At 42.5% G+C, this 26,499-nt stretch overlaps 1 protein-coding gene across 24 annotated transcripts in view; it reads left to right on the top strand.

Moving 5' to 3' along the window:
* The window catches only part of TCF4 (transcription factor 4), a 990,735-nt gene that overhangs the window by 510,070 nt on the left and 454,166 nt on the right, over positions 1-26,499 (top strand). For all 24 annotated transcript variants that reach the window (XM_078674839.1, XM_078674835.1, XM_078674838.1 and 21 more), the window contains one exon: positions 12,263-12,327. In XM_078674839.1, the coding sequence (XP_078530965.1) occupies positions 12,263-12,327 (65 nt within the window). The remainder of the gene's footprint in view (positions 1-12,262; positions 12,328-26,499) is intronic.

Here is a 26,499-nt window from a genome sequence, read left to right as displayed (position 1 = left end):
TAGCGGACTAGGCTATCAGTTCAAATACTTTATTCAGATAAAACCTTATCCATAAAAGCACATCAAACAACAATTTAAAAGCGCAAATACATAATCACAAGGAAAATTCAATAACATGAGGCATAAATACACAATATTTTAAAACACGTGTGGCAAATTTGAGTAAGAGCTCATACATGAAGAAAGAAGACACGGCTTATCAAGGCTTGCACATCGTCTAGCGGGCCCGCCCAGCAATTCTCAGAAAAGTGCTGACGCGAAAGACTAACTCTTTGTCTACCAGTGTTAGTATACTCCTATGTGCACCTGCCAGACTAAGTGGATAAAAAATGGGATTAAAAGCCATTTGGCATACTTTGTATAAAACTTACAAAAAAATGAAAAAAGTGTAAAATAGTTTGGCCACTCTGTCCATCACACGGACAAGGTAAAAAAAAATCAAGATTTGCATATACCCAAGAGGGAAACAGAGCAGACATTTTACAGTAACTGCCCTTAAGCAGAAGAGAAGTCCCCTCTCCCAGTAGCTTATGGGCAGGGTAAGGTAGCTAGCTAAGGGGTGCACATAATGCTAAAGGGTCTTATAATTAAAAACGGAACATTTCTTGGATTCCCTCTCCAGCCTTTCCCTGCCAAAGAGTGTGTAGAGTGCCCTACTGAGGGCATTTTTGTGTACAGTCTCAGCTATACCTACCAAAGTTAACACTGCATAAGCTCTGGGTCACCCCGGCCAGCCATGGACTATCCAGCCCTTTCTCACAACTAATAAAATCTCCTATGAGCTCTCTTGTAAGGGCGCTGCCGGATTTTTCCATATGGCGAGCCAGAATAAGGCAGGGCGAGCCCTTATGAAATCCTCAATATAGATTTGGTTGAGTTCTCTATGGTAAACGTACTGTGCAGAGGATATTGGTGCACCTAGTAATTTCCTACAGAATCTATCCTCTTCCTGTTGGATACTGTGACTCCTAGCAATGCCCCAAACCCCTGCGCCATAGGTGGCTATAGCTCTAATGTGCTTTGCCCATCACTGGTCTTTTTTTTCCCTGTTTGGATTTGGGTCCCTCCAGGAGGCTTAACTTCATGTCATCTCTTACCACCGAAATTGTTTCTCAAATTATAGGTGTTTCGGGGTCTCTGAGGTTTGGATATAGTGACCAGGCGTCCTGGATTTGCAGGGACATTCCTGGGTTTTCATCAGCTGTCCCGGCAGATTTCTGCAATTTTGACTCCTGTCCAGGTTCTTAGAGGGGGTCAACTGAAAACAGTGAGGGGCACCTTTTAGGTGTCCTGAAGCTGTACTAGTTAGCAGCTGTTATAAGTAAGCAATTTAATTAACAGGTGTGATGCTGGTTTTAGAAATTACATTCGATTTATTTTCGTAGTGCCTCTTCTGTGTTCCTGTGTTGATGAGAGCTGTCATTCTGCGCCGTTCCATTGATGTAAAATTGTAGTCCTTCTCCTGTTTTTGCGAAGTTCCGCGGTTTTTGGTTCTCAAGATCTGGTCACCCTAGGTTTGGAGGATCAAGGATCTGCAACTGCCATCTTGCTGTCCGTCCGGCCATGCATCCATTGTTCTTATTTTATAGTAGTCCGATGTTTCCCTTTGTAGAATCCATATTAAAATTAAAAAATAAACAGATTAAGTTCTTTTGGACACAGTAATGACACCTTTCTGTATGCTTTAGCAGTATTACCTCCTCCTCGCTGTTTGACAACACTAGGTGTTTTAGACCAGTTGCTTGATTGCTGATGATGCTACACTGGGTGGTGGATGGAAGGAAAGGGTGGCTTAATGGACAGAAATAGCCAGAGCTTCAACTTTTTCCTGCCTCCAAATGATTTGGGAGGTACTACCAAAGTTAGTTTAGACTTTAATTTCAAAAGGATTTTTTTTTAAATACAAGCCTAATTTAAAGTCATCTAGGAATTACTATAACGGTGTGTATATAAAAATCCCTTTCATTATTCTTCTGCATTGCTCTTCCCATCCACTACTGTCAAAGTCTCTGCCTTCCCTCAATTTTGAAGAGCTGCATGGGGAAAGAAGCTCAGTTCTGTAGAGTTTAAATTACCATCCGTTATTTGCTAAAATGTCTGATTCATGCAGAATGTTCAGCCTGTCAAGCAGTGCAACGTTCCACTGCAGGTGAGAACATGAACTTTGGTGATTACTTTTTAGGGCCAGCAAGTAGCTATTGAATTACCCCATTTACTTTCCCTGATCATCCCAACACAAACACCCAGTTGCACCTCCACTCCCAACAAACCTGTCTATATCACCACTCATGTGGGCGCACATGCATCACCTTTCAACTCCTCGTGGTTTTTAAATACCATTTCAGCAGACAGATGTGCAACAGTGATCTTTGAACACCACCACACCCAGTTCTATCTCCCAGTACCTCATCACAACCACTCCTCAACGTCTTTCACCAACTCCGCACATACAAACGGGGGGATGCCCTTGCCTCTCATAATCAAAAGGTACACCTCAGTCAGCTCCCACCTATGCCCTGATCCTCGTTCGAATGTGCAAGACTTACCCTTTGTTGTTTACCACTGTTGTCCCAAGATCTTAGTTACTTTGCATTCCCGATTTACTCCCTTTGAATACTGTACACCTCAAGTGTAGCTAGGTCACACAACCATAGCTTTCCTTAGGAAACGGTAGTGGGGTTGTATCTTGCATGTATTTCGACACAGTAATAACACTGATTATATTCAATGCCCAGCTAGAACTGCCGTTTAAAAAAATGATAGTTCATTATTTGCATAAAGTACCCATTGAAGTTACTAGTTCATGGGAAGCAGAATGTGATTCCTCAGTAATCTCAAATCTTTTTGGATTTCCATTCGACTCCTATTGCCGTGTTTCGCAATGAACACAGAAGTGAGACAGAATGCTGCAAATGCGTCAAGTGTGCTTTGAGATACATTTCAGGCTTTTTTTTCCTGGTCTGTGCACTAGGAGAAATAGTCAGGCTCTATCAAGTGGGAGGGTGCCGCTGTTCCCTGCTAACCAGGACACAGAGCAATACAAAGTTGGCCTTTAAACCCCCTTTGACTCTCAGGGAAATCGTGGAAGAGCAGATAAGGTTTAGCTTAAATTTGAAGGTGTAGTGTTCAGTTTGGGTACAGAACAGCATTAATTATCATATTTGCATAAATATGTGAATGGCCAGCACTGGTTGGGAATTATTGTAAATACCAAACAATGTAATTATATCCAGATATCTAAATATGTTTGCAATAGAAGTTGGGTAAAATGATAAAAGCTCACAAAATGGAATGCAAGAAACAGTCAAAAGGAACACAAAACAGTGGTAAAATCAGAGATTCGGATTATTAAATACTTTATATTTGTTGACACTTACTAACTCATCCTGAGCACTGGAAAATACCCGAAAGTGAGAAACCTACGCAAAGCAGCAGCTCAGTTCATGTACCCATGGAATGGTTGAAGCAGTGTTTGCAGACGTACCTCGTGCTATTGTACGTAAACCTTTACTGTTCACAAGCCTACTTGTGAACATCGAAACTGAAACACAGAGAAGCACATTCCCAATTAACATACAGTTTTGGTGGATGTCCAGTAAAACGCAGATATCTTGCCTGTTGGTCATAGAGGCTCCAGCTAAACATCGCTTCCCTTAGGAGAGTGCAGCATTCCTGACTAGGCGGATAGATCTACTTGACACACAAGCAAGGTTAGCAAGCCCTCGTTGCGGCTTTTGAACCTTTGGGCTTAGTAGAGCGTTGCCAAGCACAGGGCTCTTCTCAATCCAGTTAGCACACAGCCCATCCTGGTGGTCGACCTCTATACAATGAGCAGGGTAAACGAAGAACATAATGATGGTGGAATGGTGCAAGGAGGGGGTTGTTTAGCAGGTAGAGTCACCACTCAGCTCCCCAGCACCTACAACAGTGTTTTCTTAAAGTCAACCCCCCATTTACTGGTAAGGAACAGTAACCTTCAATACAGTGGTTTCCTGTTTGCTGCACAAATTCAGAGTAAACATTGATGTACTGATCAGAGCAGATTGTGAAATTGCGGTTTTCAATACTTTATCAGTGCACTCATCAAAACGTTTAAGCTGCTCAACAAAATGTGATATCAATGTTTCCACCATCACACTCAAATTCAAATACAAATCCTGTGTAATAGTTCTGGCGAGGGCTCAACTGCAGTATTAATACATTTATCACACGTGTTGGCAATGAACTTTTTGCAGTTGGGACCAGCTGGGTGGAGTGACTAATAAAACCAGAAGCATTAGGGCAGGTACATTGAGCTTCTGGCTTGTTTCCATACATGTAAACCGGGAAGCACTGATCTCAGCAGTCTGTAACCACCAGCCATAACAGAGTCCAAGCATGCCCATGCCCAACTAGAAAATGTTTCATAAGCTGACGCTGGAGGCAATCTCACATTAGAAAGACCCCTTGAACCCTCATGTTCACAGCTCAGCACCAGAGTCATCCACTTGGCAGATCACTGACCCCAATAGTAAAGGTTTTTCGGGTGCACATGTTGCACCCGGGGGTGATACTTACTGGCCTCCCCATAAAGTAAATCTAATTGCTTTTGGGCAAATGGGGCCTTTTGTGTCTATTTTTCTTGTATGTTTGAAAACATTATGTGCTTGCTTTTTTTAGACCACACGTTAATAGAGTAAACAATTGAAGGAATTAAACACTTAATTGGCCTCATCAAATGATACAAAGAGTATGGAGCAAGGTATAATCCGCTTTATGTAGCCCCAGGATCTCAGACCTGTGCTTGGCATTTACATTTTAAAAGGGTAGCCATTTTGCTTTCATGGGATAATTCCTATCACCAGATACGATTGATTCTGTATAAAACCATGTTCTTATAATTTAAAGAACTCTCTAGAAATGGCAAGACCTCAAATTTGCAAATTTTGTGCATACTTTTTATCCTAGTGATTGATGTCTTTTGTCTTAGAAGTGGAGGCTGAGATGCTTAGTTATATTGTGACAGGGTTCTGCGGACTCATTCTGAGCAGACACTATTTTGATCCGTTTCTTTTAAAATAGTTGTATAGTTTCCTCTGTTCATAAAAGACAACCGATTGAATTGCCTGCAAACAGTTCTAAATCTTTCCATCAAACATAGAATGGTGAAAGACTACAGTGAAAGTGCTGAAAATCGGTATTGCAAATAATAATGTTTGTTGGGCCACCAATAACGCAGTAGGGTTGCCTATATATGTCCAATTATTCTTCTACTTTCCTTCATGTAACACTGATTCCCAAGAGCCTATATTTCCGGCGCTGATTGGGTAGTAGCCGGGAACTGTCACACACCAAGCAGTAGACGTCCATTGTTGTTGGGCTCACCAAGGGTCTGCCTGTTTCCATCCTCCAAGCCTTTGTCGCATTGCTGATAAATTTGCCAACTCCTATTCCTTTAGTTTCTGCTGGCAGATCATGCTACCCAATTAGTTAATAATATATCTAGATTGAAATCCCTAGAATATGCAACTAAATTGAAGAATGATAGTTTCACGTCAAGATGGTATAAATTCTATGTTGAGCAAATGTCCTTGAATTGACGTTTCATGTTTTAGGATCAAAAGCAGCAGTGCCTTCTGTTTTTGTTTAACATAATAAATTTGCATATAGTTGGATTTCAGTGACGACTTGTATGGTCAGCACCAAGCACTAGTGTCTTACCCATTTTATCAATTGGTAAGCAGCATTGTTTAACAACACAAAACTAAAATGGCTGTCAAAGGCTTCTTGTTGCAGATGCACCTTAAAGCTTGTGACCGTAATGGTAGCAAATCCTGAATGTCACCAATAGTCCACTTAAAATGTGCCTTTCTGATCCTTTAATGTGCCCAACAGATTGACCAAACTATTGTGATTTGAAATATATATAATGGTAAGCCTGTGTTGCGTTTTTCTCCCTGGTTGATCAATTCTGCAGATCAAAATATAATCCGCACTGATAACGCAAATCCCATCTTGGGTTGTGTCATTAATTTCTGTAAAATGTGGGAACAGATTGTGCTTATGACTCAAAATTGGTTTAAAATGTCTAGCAAGAAATGCTGTTTGTTTGCACTGGAATTTTTTGGGGTCCAGAAAATATTTCCGACGCTGCGATTTCTGTTTACACACGGACAACAATAAGCCGTGCAGTAAAAGAGATAAAAAGAAAACGAATTTGTGATCCACTGATGCCATCCTTATGCCGCCATTGGATGGTTGTAGCCATGGGGCTTGGCACTGGCACTGTTGTCTGCGTGCCAAAAAATATCCGCAGCGGCTGCGGCATTCTCTTACTAAAGATTCGCCTCGAAAATTCTGCAGAGGTTGTGTTGCCTTTTGACATAATTCGCCGCTCAAATCTGTTAATTTCATATCTTATCCCATTAGGACATCAATTTTCTGCAATAGTTCAAGACATTGGTGTCAGTGTTTCCTGCCCATCGAGCACCAAACGTGGAGCTCGAAGCCTTTGTTTACAAGCACGAGCTCTTCTAGTGCATTGTATGAAATTGAGCAAATTTACGTGAACTATGGGCAAAAGAAATGTGTAAATAGACAACCTCTGGACTGCAGGTTATGGGAAACATGGAACATGCTCAGAAGAGTTGCTCTGAATGTCACCACAGTAACTCGGACTGAAGAAGGTTCTGGTATGTTGCCATTTCAATAAAATGATCTGCCTTTGTATTTCGGGCACCAATGCACAATGCGGCTACATATTTGTGAAATACAGCACAACAGAGTCAAAGAATGTTTGACCACAAACCGAAATGGCCTCGTTATGGGGCTCTACGAGGCGACAGTTCATGGTTGGGATGAGCGCCCCTTAAGAAGTGTAGGGCTAAAAACTGGCGTCCGCCTCCCGCTGGCTCCTGCGCCTCTCCGGTCCCTCGCAGACTCCGGCAGCCTGGACCTGTGCCCATTGATGTCATGGAAACACTCAAATTACTGAGAATGATTCATGTCTGTGCGGTGCCTGTCCTCCCCCACACAAACACGAGGGCTGCAGGAGATTTTTAACCCTGACAACTTGTAATTTGCTGTGTTTGTATTTGTGCATGCGCACACACTTATTTATATGTATGTGCGTGTTTGTGTGCACAGACAAACCTATATATGCTGTAAATATATATGTACCTTACAGTGCATTGAGCGGGCAGATAGAAATGCGTGCTAAAATGGTGACAATCTATGAATCACTTTAATTTAGATCTGTGTGTCAAAGTTCTCCAATTCCTTTAGTAACTATTCGACTCATCTTGCACTCGCAATGGTAAGTTCACTCTGATAACTTAATATTGTAAGACAGTGAGTTACTGAATATAAGACTACTGTTCGTTTATGGACCAACTCTTAAAATATATATATATATATATATATATATATATATATATATATATTTATATATATTTTATTGAACAAAAGCTTGGCCGTACAACCATTGACACAGCATTTTCGTACAGTCTCCACATGGGTGTCAAAAACATCATCCGAATTCAGTACCATTTGCCATTACAATGCACTAGTGAAAAATCAGCCATTAGTAAGAGTCCCATGCATTTTGGAGCCCCCAGCACAACCCCTCCTACCATGCCTTCTATAATTGTAGGAGCTTCAGAAGCCTCTATATTCCACCCACTTGCCCCAGACCTTGCCCCACTCCTTCGGGCACCCCTTATGGACGAACTCTAGGGCAAATAAAAGGTGCTGTTTTGTGTGAATAATTAGAACTGTGCACTATTTCAAATATCGGGTGGTAGGATTATGCATAGATAAAAAGTACTTAATTGTGTGTCTATATATATATATGTAGGTTTATAGACATTTCTAACTATGCACATTCATTGGTGTGTGTGCATATATAAATGGGTATATGTATAAATATCAGTTATTATGGTAATAGTTCATTTCTGTGTCTTCATTTCCCTTTTAGCTTACTCCTTGTTTTATATTTTATATTATAAAAACGATTGGTGATTTACTAGCTCAATGGAATATCAAACCAATGTTTTTGTCTCATATACCTGTGTAGATCCGCAATAACTGTCCGCTTGCTACAAGCTTGTAGATTCTTTTTGCAGCAGTATTAAATCCTAGCATAAGGTATGACATGCTCGACGTTTGATTAGGGCAATTTATATTTAAGAAAATGATGGAATGAAATAAATGTTGTGTATTCTTTTTTAGCTGGTAAAGTGGCTATGTTTTACCCTTGGCCTTGGGATAGGAAGATGTGTGTGATACGTTACTGTTAACTTATCTAAAACCTTTCACATTTGGAAATACAAATATTACTGTGCCTTATAAGTGTCTGCCATTTGCCCTGGCATCAGATGTTCAAAATGTGGATCTTTTCATATAGTTATGTTCAGAGTGATTTTATATCGGTAGTTTTAAAAGGCAAGTATTTCTTGGCCTTGTTCAATTTGAAAAAATAACTGTTTGTTGTCCTTTGTTCAGTCCAACAAGCCTGCTGTACTTATTGCCCCTAATTGGCATCTTAAAGAGGTATGCTTTCTAGCCTACTTGATTAATAAACCGTAGGTTTCCCAATAACGTATATATTTTTATTTCTGTTCTTGTATAGATTGTACAAGGCCTGATGGAGTCAAAGCGATTCATATAAGCATTAAAAGGAAGTGAATTTCAGAAGAGTTGAACAAACGTTCAGTGAAGTGGTTAAGAACCATATACAAAAAGATGCCAAAAAAGATAAAAGCCATGGACGCAATTATAAAATGATCTACTATAGGTCCTGTACATAGGTGACAATTTAGAAGGTTGGATTACAGAGATGAAGGAATAGGAAGTTATAACCTCTAAAAAAATCTAGAGAAAATCTGTGCAATTTTACAAAAAATAAGCAGCAGAGTGTAAAAAGGACAAAGGATGAGGAGGTGTCATAACAGAGATGAAGGAATAGGAAGTTATAACCTCTAAAAAAATCTAGAGAAAATCTGTGCAATTTTACAAAAAATAAGCAGCAGAGTGTAAAAAGGACAAAGGATGAGAAGGTGTCATATAAGAAATAAAACGGGGGTAGAGAGACAGTAAGCAAAAACATCACAAATAATCAGTTATGGGTAAGGCGTTCAAAGCGTCGTTTCAATAAGAGGCTTTTCAAATCACACATTGTCTTTTCACATCGACCTGGCTTTGTGGCTGTGAGCGGTCCTGGTCCTTCTGGGACGGAGCAACATTTGCACCAATTCTATCTTCTTTTCCCGCATCTTTCTTAAGACTGCCTGCCAATACTTAATGCTTTATAGTCCACTGTGTTAAAGGTTTATTTCACCATTTGCGTCGCCCCTTGTGCTTTGTTCCAAGCCACACACTGTTAAGCAGCTCACAGACTTTAGGATGTGGGTGTTTTTTCGCATGTGCTTGGACAATTGACAGCAGACTGCCGAAAAAATAAATCAGCTGGGGCTGGCACGGTATTTGGGCTGCTGTTCAATTCCCAGCTCCCCTCCTGCAGTCAGAACTTTGGCAGCGGGTGGCAAGTGGCAGATCGCATCTTTCTTTCCCAGGAGGCCATGGCGTCATCGGCTCGATCATGAGCGTATTTACTCCCAGGAAATTGAGAAATAGAAAGAGGAAACCCCGAGTAGCTGTGTTTTTTTTATCTTTGTTTTAAGCCTGGGCATCATCGGCAGGTGTCACGGTTTGGAATCAACATACAATTCACAGGACATCTTGGTCATTTTGTAAATAAAAACTGCATTTTCGGAGGCATGGCCGTACATGGCAGTGGAAAAAGCATTTTCAGAATTTTCTGGAAGAGCGTCTAAATAATAAATGTGGTTTTGGAAATTAAACTAGGTAGTTACCTTTACGGTAAATTTGCACTGCAATTCTTATTTACAGGTGCGCTTCAGGAGTTAAGATGTCGTTTTAAAACCGGCCCCGAATCCACATATCCTTTAATTTTCAACAAATTGTGTTTGCTGTATTTTCGATCTGTTGTTGACTGCCCACTTTACTGTGGCATGGCACAACCACTGGAGAACTCTTGAACTCTGAGTTTTTGTGTAAATCGACTGACTTTGCTCGTGGTATTTGCTGGTACAAGACATATTCTCAGTTTGGAAAATAAGCAGGACAGATCTAGAACTAGCTGCATAAGTGCTGGATAGTATGTCGTGGCAGTGTGCGCGCGCAGTGATGCAATAACTAACTTTGTTGTTAATTGAGATGTTATTATATGATATTCCAAGCTGTTGTAGTTTCATAGACACCACGGTCAATTGTGATTCTTATATATGGTTTTATTGATTGCCCAAATAAAAAAATATCACGAGGTGCATATCCACAGCAAACCCAATGGATGCATAATCCGTAAACCAGCTAAGCCATGGTTGAAACAATGGCACAGATCATTAAAAAAATCTATTGATTGTTCAGAAAACAAGATGGCGATTCTGGATATTCCAACAATTGTAATGGATGGCTTCATGTAAGAATTCACATGGTTAGATGATTAAGTACATGCAAATGGAAATATATCTCCTCTACTTGCTATAAGTTGCTATTATTCGTTGTGTTCTTAACCTCTCAACTGGAACAGAAGGACTGAGATGAGCTCATCTTTTTTTCCTTTTAGAAGTTGCATAAGCATAAAAAGTCTTAGTCTGACTATGCATTGAGATGGGTCTCAACTGGAGCTTGTGATTTTGTGTTGGGCCCTGCCTTGGAAGGTAAAGGTTCGTTTGGGCTCCATGTGTGTACCCAGTGTGCGATTTGTGGGCCTTTTAATGATCTGGAGTGTTTTTCACAGGCTTCAGTCCAATCATCATTGCTTTCTGCACCTGTAACCCAAGAACCTTGATAATAGGCTTTTGTGGATTAGGCTGAATAGGATGTGCTCAGCTGTGTGCATTCCTGTAGCCAGATGAATTGTTTACTGCTTATTGCCCTAATATGGCCTTGTTTTCTCACATTAAAGTACTCATGAGCATAGGCGCGTAGCGCAACGCGTAAACCGGAGTTCCTTTCATGTGTGTAGCACCTTATAAAATTGATGTGTATTCTGTTATTGTATGTGGAGGCACTGTTATGGAAACAACTCTTGTCAGGAAATTGTCATCCAGGGCAATGTTTGCCATGCGTTTTAGAGCACCGGTGTAAACATGTAACACTGATAAAACGCTTGGATCATTCACTCTCTTTAAGGCATTTCTGCCAAGCACAGCAAGTGCTGTCTAGGATGTGTCCTATCGCCTCAAGGTCACCTCTGAGCTCACAGAGTAGAGGTAGATTTCTCTATATGGCAGGCCGCTCTCATTGCCAGTCACTCCTATGTAGTCATTTGAGTATCTAGCCTTCTGAAGCTGGGAATATGCCAGATTCTTGACTGCTCACCAGGCCCTCGCAGTTCTAGTTTGTTGCTATCAGAACCTTGTGGCCAATGAGGTGGGCACTTCTGCGCGGACATGTTTAAAAAGTGTTGGCCTTCAAGTACAAAAAATGTCACTTGCAGTCTATTTTTAATGCATATATCAATAATATAAAATGCATTATCTTGCGCTTGCTTTCTGTCACCTTATGTTCTGCCGAACGGCCATGATGCCCAAAAAAGCGATTATGTACGGCTTGTAGAACCACATTGTTGCCCATGGCAACAGTACCAAACGACTGACAGCTCCTTGCAGAATGAGTGATTAGTGAGGGAGCCAGTTAGAGCCAAATAAGGGTAGAGACTTTTGGGGAATATTATTTCCACGTTAGAGCTTGATTGGACCGAACAATGTGAGTTTACTTATCATGTAGTATGCAAATAGATAACCTTGTTCGTATTGCATTCATGTGTTACTGCATAGTCATGCGTGTTAGAAATCTATAAATCAACACAATGCACACAAAAATAAAATGATTGTACAATGATTGGTTGTTTTTAATGTTCCCTTAACAGTAGAAACCAACTCAGTATTGGTCTTTGGGGCGAGAACATGGTACTCACTCTTGTCTATCGGTAATGTGACTAACATTTGCAAGTGACATAACTAGACATCGAATAAACATATTTTTAAAATGCTTTATGACTCGTTATATCAGTATTTGCACAACCTGATCTAAACCAGGAACTGTAGCAATTGTGTATTAATGTCTCCTTCATTAAGAAAGCTCTCCTTGCACAAGTCAGTTAGGGGAGCTGAGCTGTTGCCCTTCTAGATGGATCTCTTGTAGAAGCTTTTCAATCATTAATTTTTTTTAAAAACTTTTTTTTCTTTTTTTTTCTTAGGTAAACCAGAAAGAGGTTCATATTCATCTTACGGGAGAGACTCGGATTTACAGGGGTGCCACCAGGTACGTTTCCATATATCTATTCTGCTTGTCATGCTAACTATTCTGGTACAATAACTCCATTCTAAATAAAATGGATGTTTTCTAGTCACGTGTTTTCACATACAGGAATGAATAAATGTGTGTGTGTGTGTGTGTATATATATATATATATATATATATATATATAATGTGTGTGTGTATGTGTGCGTGTCTGTATATATGCAAAAAAATGAAGCAGAAAACATTGGGTAGTTCTCAAGTTTAGGTGGAGAGCAGCTCCTGTATAGAGCACCCTACAACACCAGCGACACTGAATTTTCTCACCTCCAATGTCTGCTTTTATGTCAAAGATATATACATATACACACACACACACACACACACACACACACACATATATATATACACACACACACACACAATAATACTTCCACCTAAGGGAATATGAACTTGCTGATATGTATAACTACAAGCTACTGAGTTGCAGACTGTGCAGTGGAGTGCTTGCAGCTGCATCTTTTGTAGCTCCTTCATAGTAGGGTTGTTACTCAGGGAGTGGGGAATTGAGGGCATGCGATTGCAACAGGCATGCGGCTGCCACAGGCATGAAGTTAGACCCTACCTCCTCAGGTAAAAACAGCTGGTTAGTATGGAAAAGCCAAGAGGGGTTTAGAGAGGATCCTTTGTGATTGAGAGGAACCTTTAAGACGCAAACAGTTAGCCAGATAGGCAACAGCTGTAAGGGATGTAAGCGGATAAAGGGGTGAAGTGTTCCCTCCATAAGAAGGACCAATTTCAGTGGAAAAGGACAGCTTTAGGTAAAAAAAGAAATCTTGCAGAAAATACTTCACTTTCAGCATAAATGTATTTAGTTTGGTTGCTAGTATGCTTTGGTGCGATTTATGTTATGATGCAGATTTTTATGTCTACTGGCTTGGGCATTTCCATGTTTTCAAAACGGTATTTCCTCAGAATTGAGAGGAATTTCTATATAGAAGTACTTTGTCCTCCATCCCACAAAGGACCCCGGTGAGCAGCTTACACAGTGGACACATGCAGTGGGAGAGGCTGCAGATAATAGCCATCGTTGTCTCTGGCCTCTGTGCTGCTCTAGCGCGCCTGAAGATGGTGGACCGCTCTAGTCTGTTGTTTAGTTTTAATTCCTAGCTTCCGAGTAAAAGTCTTTCTTCTTAATGGCCAGCACTGAGAAATTGAAACGGAGGTGAAAGGCACAGCACTCACCAAGCCATGGCGTTCGATAGGCACAAGCCTGAATTCAAGTTCTTGAATTAGTGACAATGTATTATATGAATGAGGCCTCTTCTCTGGGATAAAAACGTCTGCAAAAATATCTGTTGTCATTTTGTGCTCTAGATTGATTTTGGCTTGAAATGTAGGCCAGACGGCTCGCAGTAAAGCCCTCCTGAGGGCTGCACAGGCGCGATCTAGGAATAATGAATATTTCCATACAGTGATATAAAGCTTGATTTGTACAAAATATTGTGCGGTGTACAAAATATTGTGCGGTGTATGTTTTTGTTGTGTGCACATGCCATTTAGTCTGTTTTCTGATCTTTGTTGAGGGCAAACAGGCTTAAAAAATATTGTTTTATTGTGTTATTTACATATTATCTCATTTTGGGATTGAAAAGACTAAGGCACTTTCCTGCATGCCCGTTTTTGTATTTTTAAAAATAACATTACATATGGTGCACTGTGTCCTCCACTTACATATTTTCATTGGTATTACATAGTTCGACAGTGAATAGTAAATAGGATATGATGAATGTAAAGAACCTTTGTCTTTCACAGGGCACCCTGACCTTCATCTCCCCTATCTGCCAACCTCACTGGTCCTGAAACACAAAATAAACCTCAGATATGGAAAAAAGAGATATTGATATACGTGCCAGCATTTTATGTATTTACCTCTTGGTCATGTTTTTTTTCCTCACATTGACATCAACTGTTTGACCCCCCTGAATACCTGAAAAAGGTTTAAGTAAACCTATTTGTGTCTTTTTTGTGAGAACTGAATGCCCTTCGACCGAACCTAATTGTTAGTTAAAATAAAAAAGTAAATTGTGCTCTAAGTCTTAGCTATGTTGGTTTATATGCCCGCACTATTTAACTGCTAAAGCTGGTAGGGTTGCCACAGGACATGTTGTATTTATTATTTTTTAATTTCATGTACTAAGATTTGGATTCTATCTCATATACTTGTGTTAAAAGTCGAAATAAGTTGGAATGAGTGCTTTTTTAGCAAGCATTGAACACTTTAAACAACTTTAAAAAATCCAGCTGTTTTTCATATAATTAGTGTGTGAGAGAGACCCATTATAATTGTAATATGTGCACTTGGATTGGTTTTGTTACTGCCACCTTGCAAGCATATTTTTATTAATTCATAGTTAAAGTGAGTCATGGCTTGCATGGACTTTAAATATTTCTCATGCTAAGGACTGGAGCTCGTCCTTTTTATGCGGAAAGAATTTGACATCAAAGCCTTTCGGCCGTTTGTGTGACGTGCAAATATCTGTGGAATGCAAGTGCGCATGTATCTAGTAAAGCTTGCTTTGGCGGCAGCCATGTCTGTATGTGGTGCTTTTCGTGTAAACCCTTCACCTTTCTGTCAGCCCCCTGTGTTGATGTATCTTGTTTCATCACCCAGCTCGTGTTCCACCCATCAGTTTATCTTTCATAGGCACCAACTCTGCCCTTCTCGCTGGCACGTCATACATCATAATATTTCAACCGCGGGTGTCCGCGTGCTCCACACCGGAACCGTATCGTGCTTGGTTCTTTCATTCACTGAGGCTATTAGCACGTCACTGGTGCATGCCACAGCTTCGATAGTAAGATAACTGCTCATCTCCCTGCCCTTAAGTTCTAGCTACTTTTTTTCTGGCCTTTCGGGGCTTCACTAGAATTTATGGAGGGGATTATAGCACTTATGCCCATAGTGTGAAGTTGGTTGTTTTTGTAAAATGGCTCAGAACGCAATGGGCACTGTGCATGTGTGTTTTCTGCTCGTATAACTAGCGCTTGCTTATGTGACAGGTGGACTTCAAGGAGTGTAGAGCCTGCAAACTGTCACAGGCCAACCATCACCACTTCTAAGTTATATGCAATTCTCTTTCAGCTAAAGTGTTCAAGAGTTGGGTGCGTCAGGGTATATTGCTGCATGAACATCTTTAGGATTTTTACTTCTGTTTTTTATTTTGTATGTCTAATATTGGGCAGTAGTTAAAGCAATCCGAGAAATAATTGGAAAAAAACTTCAAGAACCCTATGGTTCTCTATTAAGATTGCATAATAAACTTAGAAACAAATTCTTTGAAAACAAACTTTAGTTAAAGGGACGTTGTAGTTGAAAAACAAATCCTAAAGGCTATAGAAATTCGCCTATTTTTCTTAGCTTTACATCCTTAGCTTCCTCCATCCATTCCCCGTGATCTCGTAGATGACAGACATCACTGATCATATCACCGATGACAGACACCTTGCCTTTGTGATTCTTGCAACTGTATGACGTGCACAGGAGCATGATGAAAGGCTTTGCATACAACATTTCTGGTGTCTACTAGATACTGTATGTGAGAAGTTAGCCTGGCATATGATGTCCACTAGTTCTAGTGGGCACCTTGCACCAGTCTAATCGACCCTTATTGATGGTTGTTGTAAAGTCAACCTTATAGAAAGCTATCCTAGAGGTAGCAGTGACGAGCAGTCTTCAGGCTAAGACTTCAGATAGCGAATTAAGCGAGTTGTTTTACCAATTATAATCCCTTGAGTACCAAATGAAAGCACACTACACAAGGTGTATATCAAATATATATGTATTTATTCTAAACACAACCCCTCTGCACACTTTATGAGGTCAGAGGTAAAAGTACAATACAAGTTACTTAATTAGCATATGATAAGTTGCACAGTATACGTTTTGCCTTAGGGGCCTCACAAACCATATACTAAAATAGTGGTATAAGAGCCACCTGAGAACTAGAAAGCAGGCCTGGGGCCTGTGGAATCGCTGGGGCTACTCTAAACAACCAAAAGTTAGGAAGTAGGAAGCCCACGGGAGCCGCGTGCAGTGACTAAACACAGCTGCGGGTTACCAGTGACTTTCTACGGGAAACGAACAAGTTGCAAATTCACAATTTAAGGACACTTCTAAATAAACTACGATGGAACCCTTTTGGACTTAGACACTAGGAGGGCCAATACCCTCGAGACTTACACAGTACTCGTGTTACCTTACCCACAGAAGCCGGGTGCATAGGTCTCTTTTGGTGTTGGGTTTCGTCGTCGATTTCAATGGAGATCTGCAAAGAAATGCAGGCGACCAGAGGGAAAGTGTCCGGGTGGATCCAAGAGTGGATTGAAGATCTGTAGACCCTGAAAGCAGAAGGGACAGAGTCTGGGTCACTTGCCAGTGACCAGGGCGGCGATATGAAGATGCCACCAGATGTCGGGTGATTTCAGGTGAGGAGGTGAAGATTGGCTCTTCAGCCACGAGGACCAGGAGGCATAGACGACAACCAGGATCTGGATTTGAGATGTCCCATGGAGGATCTAGTTGACTGCGGTGTCGGTATCTGGACTGGACCCAACAAGCCTTGGCAGACGCAACCCACGCAGGATGTCGAGATTGGCTTCGATGCAGACCAGCAAGGTCTGAGGGACTTCTCCTTTGCAGGGAAGTTGGAGCAAGCCTGGAGCAACCAGGAAAGCAAGTTAGATTCAAAGAAAAGTCTTTGGGGCGCTCACCAGCCAACGGTCAAGGAACCGCGAAGACGCGTCGAGCTGAAATGCATAAGCGGGCCCTCGGGACACTCGTGGAGTGGGGGGCTCTGAGCTTCGATGCAAATGGTGCTCGGGTCTGGGGCTTCAAGCACCCCAATGCACAACTTCGAGATACCTCGTGAAGTAGGTGCAGCTTGCAAAATGCAGGATGTCCAGGAGTTCCGGTCCCACGTCTCTTGTGTCTGCCACAGGTCTCAGCTTTGCTGTGAGCGAAGGTCAGGGTCAGAGATGTCTGGAAGTCCATGTCCTGTGTTGCAGATTCTTCGGGATCCGGCGGGAGGCTCAAAAATGCAGACCAGCAAAGTTGCTGTTGGTGCCTGTTTGAACATGGTGGTCACTCCTTGACCACAAGGGAGATATTTTCTGTCTTCCAGTTGAAATGGAATGTCGAAGGTCCAGGATATATGTTTCAGAGTTTCGTCCAGGGTAATCTAAAGTCCTAGGGACTGGGTTCTTATACTTATACTAAGTTTAGGGGCTGGACTACCTTTAAGGTCCCTCCTATGGGTGAACCTGGGAAGGGGTGGTTACCCCCCTTTCCCTTTGTCCAGTTTCGTGCCAGAGCTAGGGCAGAGCGCCCCAGCAATCGGTTTGAACTGGGAAATGCATGGAGCTCCTTGTGTGCCCCAGGCAGTGTCTGGAAAGCATTCACTGAATGCAGCCCTCCCTGCCCCAAAACACAAAAGCCTGTCTGGGGAGGTGCCAGCACCTCCTTGGACAGGAAACCTATTGTCAAGGCCTCCCCTGCCGGAGTTTCGTCCAGCAGCAGGAGGGCAGACTCATGTCTGTGGCAGCAGCATCCATTTTGTGATGCTGAGGCTCTGTTTAACTTTAACAGGGTAAACCAGTAACTACATGTCTTCTCCCTCTAGAAGGGTGGAATGCTACCCCCGCCGCCAGAACTGGTGGGGGTAAGGAGGGGGTGGGGGTAGTATTCCAAAGTGTTTGACACCTTACACGACATGTTTTGATAAAGCCAAACCAAAGTTAGCATTAACCGAGAGGATTATAATGCACTTAAGAGTATATGGTATGGCTATATCATAGAACAGCTATAAGGAGATGGTTCTGAAAGCTGCAGAGGGGCTCAGGTCATGCTAGGGCACCCTCTCACATAAAACCAAGCACTCTGCATCCAGGATTTTTAAGGCCTGCCATAGGAGTGACTTATAGGTGTATGTGTCTATATGTATATATAGATATAGGTATACTATTATCTAAGTAAGGGGTGATTACACCACCTTACCCAGGCTGTGCGAACAGGCCTGTGGTGTCAGTTTGGAAGGCAAACCAGGGGTGGCGCAATACATGCTGCAGCCCCTGGTAGGCCTAGGGTGCACCTATGCCCTGGGTACCTAGGGTACACTATACAGGGGCTCACAAGGGTGACCAGTAACCAATCTGGTATGTACCTAAAGTACATGGTATCAATTTAGAGAGAGAACGGCTGGGCTGTGGGCCTGATTTCCAGAGTTCATGTCCCTTGGGTATAGTATTTAGGGGCAGTTTGTAGGTTTCAAACCTCTTCTAGCAGGAGGTCATGTGTAGTGTTACTCTGGAAATTCCTTGGTCTGTCCAGTGTTTGATATCGTTTCATGATTTGCTGCAAAGGAAAGTGGGTTTCTTTGTGTAACCAGATGACATTCAGTTCCTGTGTCTGGTTACTGGTAGCACTAAATATGAAAAGCAGAGATAGAGCCACATCACAGACCAGTTACAAAATTGAACAAAGGCAAAACTGAGCTTGTGCTCATTGAGTCCAAAAATGGTATTGCTAAATGCAACCACAGTGAAGTTTTGTCCGAGTTTGCTTGTCCATGCTGTCTGCGAGAGGCAAATGTTTCATAGATCAAGCTCAAGGATAGTCACAAAGTAGATTCTGAGTGGTAGTGTACCACCATATATGTAAGCGAAGATCTGTAACCTACGGCCCATGACTTTGTTCTATAGGTTCGGTCTACTGCGGGTCCATGTAACCAGTTATCACCACCAGCTGGGTGGCTTTATAGTAGGATATTGGGCAGCCATATTTACTGCTCTTTCATAAGCAGATTTAAAACATTCCACCATATCTACCCTCGGCCAAGTAACTTGCCAAAGGAAGGATCTCATCAAAGAAGTAATATTTCTGAGAAAAGAGGTGGGGATTCTAGGATGTTTAGTATTTTTGGGAAGGCTATTATCTTGATTAGGGCAATTCTTCCTGTTAGCAATATAGAAAGAGTGTACCAGTAGAGGCTTTCTTTTATGAGAGGATTAATCCGGCACTGTATTTTCCAACCAGACCTCGCTTTCTGTTCTGCCACTTGATTGTATACATATTTACGACAGTGCTAGCATATTTGTATCCCTGGTAATTTTGTCCTACCCGCATAATCCGCCGTGTTACAAAGAGGGAAGAGTCTCAGTTTAGTCCACTTCACCCGCAGACCACAGTATTGGCTGAATTCATCTCAAAGTTGTACAGTGGTCCTGATGTCGAGGGGTTGCTTAAGTATATCAGGAGGTCCTCAGCATGTACAGAAACTTTGTGCTCCATTTATTTATATTTATTTATAAAGTTTTATAGGTTGTTGGCCCACTGGAAGCCTGTTAACTGTTCATCCTGCTTGAGTATTCATGCTCAGTTTTCAAGGACTAGGGCGAATAATTACAGTGACAAGGGGCAACCCTCATGGTCCCTCATTTAATTGGAAATTGGTCGAATAGGACACCTCCGACCTTAACCCATGACATCAACTGATTGTCCAATAAGTGTGTGCCTGAGATCAAACGAGAACCAAACCCCATATGGTAGTTTAACCCATACGAGGTTGTCGAACACGGTCTCAAAGTCTATTAGTAAAGGTACTAGTAGTTCCTAGATCCGTCTGCCAAGGTCAGCAAGGTGAATAGTCTTTGGATGTTGTGGTGGGTAGATCTCTATGGCATAAAGACATTCTGGTCTTGATCTTGATGGACCAGATCTCCGAACACTCTGAATAGGCGATTTGCCTGGAGTGTTTTAACCTCACCAGTAATTACTGTAATGACAGCCTTTCTTAGACTGTTGTGTAAACTGCCTGTCTTGCACAGCTATGAATAATCTATCCATGGGTTTGGCTATTATGATTATATTCTTATCGTACAATGTTGTGCTCAGTCGCAGAACGCATGTGACCATACTTTAAGAAAGACTGCGGTGTTATTAGGTAAGTAGTCCAAGTATGGTAATTATTGCCCAGTCCTCAGTTTAATGCGTGCCATTTCTCCAAAGTGTTAATATTAATCGCTATGATAGTGTGTTGTTAGTCATTCGGATACTCACCCAATTCTCAGTCACCATGACTTGTACATATTTCAGTCACATAAAATGTCTGTAAGATAATATATCCACTCGACACATTTAGATACTGAGTAATTACCGTACTTGGACTACTTACCTGATAACACCACAGCCTTTCTTAAGGTATGGTTGCATGCTTTCTGCGACTGAGCACTTAGGGTCACTGACCCAGGTAATGGGTTCCGAGATACAGAAGATGCTCCTCCTAAAATAGGAATATTGTTTTGGTTTGTTTTATACCCACAGCCCTGATGAAGTCTGCTGTGACTGTAACCGCAACAGACAAAACACGTGTTGACAAAGGGCAAATGATGGACTAATGTCTTAATAAAGAACTGTTGAAAACACGACCGTAACCTTTTAGATTTCTGTGTGCCCAGAGAATCTCTTCATTGGCCTTTGGATGTTTCCAATTGAGGAAGAATAGGTGGCTCTTCCTCTTCTTGAGCACCAGTTGACTTTGGACACTAAACAAATGAGATTGAGATTTGCTACTTGACCTGTGATTTATTGTGGTAGTATGCTCCCGTTCTCCCAGCCACACCAATCATTGTTTTTTTCGTTTAAAGATGTTAAAGCTACATTTTGTAAAAAAAAAATACTCCCTGACCATATTTCAGTCTTGGCAATCAACTTAGCATTTTGTTGCCTCGTGGGTGGGGAGGGGGTGATTTACAATTCTTACTCATGTCCTAGCCAATCGGGGAGCTTGGGTCTTTTTTTCGAACAAGAGGTTTACAATTGAATGTTTTTCAAATAAAAGTTTTAAAGGCTGTGCTTTTCTAATCAGGGTGCGAACGGATAGCTTAATACTGATATTTCGATCTGTGAGGAAGGCATTTAAGGTATTCTGTAGGTAGATCTTTTTAATGTGGGTAGCTACTACATTTCAGGTAGACGGGTCAGTGTTTAACACTACATGCAGAGCGCAAAGGTGAACAAGATTTGTAGAAATGGAGATATGCCCCATGCAATTGAGCCACATCCGCTCACACCGTCAGTGTAGACCAATAGATAATATAAATAGATAGTTATTTTGAAAGATAGATAGTTGAAAGTCGCCATGGAATGCTAAAACCTGCTCAGAAGTAATGTATCCAGTTTAATCTTGGGTGATGTACATAGGAGGCACCAAGGGGTGTCTATGAAATTAATTAGGATGTGGGTGATTCCATATGGACCCAGTCGACCCCTACCACCGTTCGCCCACAGAGTCCTATCCATAAAGTGAGGTCATTTATTTTTGCCACAAAACAATGATTCAGTGAGTAGAAGAATTGTAAATCACCCCCTCCCCACCCACGAGGCAACAAAATGCTACGTTGATTGCCAAGACTGAAATATGGTGAGCGAGGTGTATTTATGGTAGTCTTGTTCTGCTCGGAAAATATCGCAGAAGAGTAAATAAAACTAGTTATTTAAGTCTGTCTGTGTTCAGTGACAGGGTTTGCAAAACTGTTCACCACACTTAAAAGTTTTGTAGCAATTATCAAGCTCCTTTAAAACAGTTTTAAGCAGGCTACATGGCCGAATCAACTTTACTAGGAATCTTTTGCAAAAAGTATGGCTTATGTAATTTTGGGCGTGGTCTATATCACGCGACAGAGAATCCACATAGCATGCTACTTGACCAGTGTTTGGGTACCTTTATCTGTTTATTTTTTATTGCATCGCTCAACAAACAAATACACCTGATACAAGTTAGACCGCCTTGATTTTCACAAAAATTGCGTTCACTGATTTTATTAAATGTCAAATAAATAACAACTGCCATTCTCTTGACATCACTTTGCTCTACAATTGCTCTCTTTTTTAGTTAGTCATTTACACTCTGCCTCCAACATCTCTTTCAGAAGTCCCTTTTATTAGAATGTCTCACACTTCTTGATTTGTTTTTTCACTTTCCCCACCTCCATGTGCTTTCGTCCCCTCCACCATCCCTTTTCACACACAGACCAGTGGGCGAAGTGGGCGAGATCTGCAGGGCACGGCGTGCCACTACTTTTTAAAAATTTAATAGAATTAGTTCCCCTACTTTTCTATTTAATAAATGCGTCCCAGGATGACAGAAATAGTTATAACCTATAGATGAGGCTCAGCCTTTCTTGGCTGCTGGGGATGGGCTGGGCGGGCAGAGAAGAAAAAAGACTGTATTTTCCTTTTTTACCCAGAGAAGACAAGGACAGTGTCCACTTCTGCTGCTGTCAGCCCCACGACCCCTCTATGTATTCCTCATCCTCTTGTTCCCTCTCTTTATGTCTTTGTCTCGCTCCTCCTCACTTGCTGAATGAAATCCGTGAGTTCAAGAACCAGCTCTTACGCTCTCTTTCCTTCATCCGTTCTCCTGTGAAATGGATCCAAAAAGAAAGAAACTTTGCTTTGAAATGTCTTCTTTTTCTGACATTTTTCTTTTCCAAAGTGCAGCCTCAGGATGGAAAGAAAAAAGGGTTTAAAATACAACAAATAACTAATTAAAGCAAGACAGAGTGGTCGTAAAGTGACCAGATTGGTTTTATTCACACCCAATCACATTAGTGTCACTTACAGAGGTTTTACCAATGAATCTCTACTTTTGTTTTCCCGTCTTTCTTTAAAGAATGTAGTTTTCCCAGGGCGAGGAAGTTCACCATTCCTTGAGGTACTGCAATACCTGCTTGTTGGAAATGGCCCTTTTTGCAGCGTTATCCCTAAACTTTTTGTTTTTTCCTCCTATTTTTTCCTGACCTGTTTGTGTTTGTTTTAGGACTCTGGCCACTGCTAATCAGTGCTAAAGTGCATATGCTCTCTGTGTAAATTGTGTTATGGATTGGTTTTTCCATGACTGGATATTTGATTTACCTGTTAGCTTCTAGTAAAGTGCACTGCGTGTGCCAGGGCCGGTGAATCGAATGCTACTCGGGGGCCTGCAGCACTGGTTGTGCGACTCCCGTAAGTAACCCTGAAAACGGTAACTCAGACCTGCCATTGCAGAGTCTGCGCACAGTTTGTAACTGCCATTCGACTTGACCAGTGCACACACTGGCCGGTCCCTAACCTTCCCTTTTCTTACATGTCAGACACCCCTCAAGTAGGCCCAAAGTACTCCTGTGGGCAGGGTGCAGTGTATGTGAAAAGTAGGACATGCCCTGGTGTGTATGGCATGTCCTAATAGTGAATTACAGCCAATTTTGTTTTTCACTATTGCAAGGCTACCAGTTCCCCATAGGACAGAATGGGAGGTTTTGTTTATAACATCTTATAAACATAACTGGCCCAGGGAATTAGGTAAAAAAATTAAATTTAGTATGCCTGAACTCAGAATCTAAAGATGCATCTTTTAGTGAAGGTGATTTTTACATTCTGCATTTGAAAATACCACTTTTAGAAAGTTGGTCTTTTCTTGCTCAGTCATCCCGTGTGCCTCTGCTGGAATGTGGATTGCCTGTCTGGGTTTTGGATGACAGAAGGCTGGGGTACCGGAGGGGCTCCAGATAGTCTAGGTAGGTCAGAAAAGGGCTGAACAGACCTTGGCTACGATGGGGGAAGGGGGAGGAGATTTCCTTGTACCTCAAAGAGCCTGGTCTGCCTCTGACAAATGCTGTCTCCACCCCCTGCCAGGAATTCACACCAGAGAAGGCCCAACTGGTTCTGGCCGGGCAGAATTACCCTCTGCCTGAAAGATCAAAGGATTTTTTGCCATAAATAATGGGTTCCAGACCCCTGAACTTTAGAACTCGTCTGGATCAAGAAGACTGCCAAGAAGAAGAGCTGGAGAAGCTGCAAAAAGGAACGACTGCTTTGCTGGGTGCTTTGCTGGGTTGACCTGCAGTGGCTGCTTCTGTTTTGGGCAGTGAAAGACCCGGACTGGACTTTCTGTAACCCAATTTGTGTGTCTCTCCAAGGGCTTGAGGTAGAGCTTGCCCCCTGTTCAGGAAGTCTCAGGAACAACAAAGACTTCAAGCTCTTCTGCCCGCAGCACTGGAGCCTGTGTGTTTTGTGCTGCAAATAGAGGAAAAGCAATTTGACGACGTCTACGCGCCGCTGCCAACTCCGTGACCTGAAGGCACCGCAGAGGGCATCGCAACCTTGGTCTCACCGACGACGCCTGTTGACGCCGCCACCGAGCCGCTGTTTGCACTGCGACCTGTGGGCACCGCACTCTGCACCGCCTTGCTTCACGCCTTGTTTTGGCACCGCAGAGGGCACCGCCGCAACGCATCCCTGGTCTCACCAACGATGCCTTTTGACTCCTCTGCTGAGCCGCTGCTTGCACCGCAACCTGTGGGCACCGCACTCCGCACCGCAATTCGCTTCATGCTGAAGTTTTGACACCGCCTCAACGTGACCCTGGTCTCACCGACGACGCCTATTGACGCCGCCACCGAGCCGCTGCTCGCACCATGACCTGTGGGCATCGTACTCCGCACCGCCTGGCTTCACGAAGATGCCCTGGCCTGCCTGACACCGCCACTCCCTGCCGAAATCGACGCCACTGCTTTCACCGCGGTTCGAGGGCACCGCTCGTAAGTCACACGATGCACCACCCTCATCCCGCACCACAGCCTTGGCCTACCGACGCCGGCGCCATCGACTCCAGTTCGTCAGCCGACGACAGCTCTTCAGCAATGACAACGACGCTGCTTGCACCATGGCCTGCTAGCACTGTGGCGAGCGTCGCCTTCCTCTCGCACCGCGACCCTGGTCTCACCGACGCTGCCATTTGACGAGGCCACTGAGCCGCTGCTCGCACCGCAACTTGGGGGTACTGCATGCCGCAATGCAGCCCTTCACACCGCAGCACCCGACGCCTGCCGGCGCCAGTACTCCTGATTCCATCAGTGAGGAGCTCGACCTGCAACGCAAGTGACTTCAAGGGCCCCATCATCCTGCATTTCTCACAGGTACTGTTTTGCGGGTCTTCCCAACACCGTAGCTGGCCCTTGACCAGCTACAACTGTTGGATTTTGTTGTTCACGACGCCGTGGTAGCCCGGACAGAGCTATCCACACAAGGAACTCTCTTTAATCAGCGTATTTTTGGAACTGTGAACTTTTAAATATAGTATTGGGGATTTTTATCGTTTTTGGTCTTGTCTTAATTATATAAATATATTGGATATTTTTCTAAACTGGTGTGGTGTCCTTTTGTAGTGAGTGCACTGTGTTACTGTTGGTTATGTGAAAATGCTTTACACATTGCCTCTAAGATATGCCTGGCTGCTCGTGCCAAGCTACCAATGGGGTGAGCAGGAGTTATTTTAGAAGTGTAACTCCCTTATCCTGACTAGATTGGTTGTTTTTGCCTGGCTTTGGCCCACGCCCTAGCCTACCAAAAATCCCATTTCTAACACTGATTGATGCATGGAGCGGAAAATGGTTAATATTATCCTTATCAGCTGTTTTCCTTATTTTAGTTTATAAAATGTGTACAGCGGCTCTGTGTTCCGGGATGGTGTCTTTTTAAACTATGCTGCTTACATTTTGTAAGGATATGAGCAATGGACATTGAAACGGGTCCCTTTCGAGACCTGTAGTCTTGTTATTAACTTTTCAGGCAAAAACACAAATTGATTTCTTAATAATGAGTGTAAAAGCGTTAAGGTAACCATTTTGTTCTTGCTTACATTTCACATTCTTTACTTAATCTTGCATCCCCTGTGAGTGTTTGCTTTTTCCAAGACGTTATAACTTATTTTTCAGCCAGCATATTACTCTTGTCTAGTGCATCATTTGCAATAAGTAGTATCCAGGTGTTTACAGCGGGGCACAATTGGGTTGTAGCTGAAGGCAGTGCAAGTTTCTCTTAGTGGGGCAGTATGGTGTTCTGTGGGAGAGAGGATGTGGCACTATGGCCAGCTTTGCCGAATTTGAAACTGGGGAACCACATTCAGCCTGCATGACCAATTCACCAGACCACTCTACTGATGGTGCACATTACCATGCTAGACATTAGAAGGGCCCGCTAGACTTTAAAAGCCCTGCTGTCTTAGCAATAGCAGGTGGACCTAGCGGTGGCAAGTGTGGTTTAACCTTGAAAGCCTGTCCACCACAATCCATACAGAAGTTCACCTCCAGTCTTGTGGG

Source organism: Lissotriton helveticus, chromosome 2_1, assembly GCF_964261635.1.
Source record: "Lissotriton helveticus chromosome 2_1, aLisHel1.1, whole genome shotgun sequence".
Classification (NCBI taxonomy): Eukaryota; Metazoa; Chordata; class Amphibia; order Caudata; family Salamandridae; genus Lissotriton; species Lissotriton helveticus.
The sequence above is the reverse complement of the archived record's forward strand: the minus strand, read 5'-3'. Positions and strand labels throughout refer to the sequence as shown.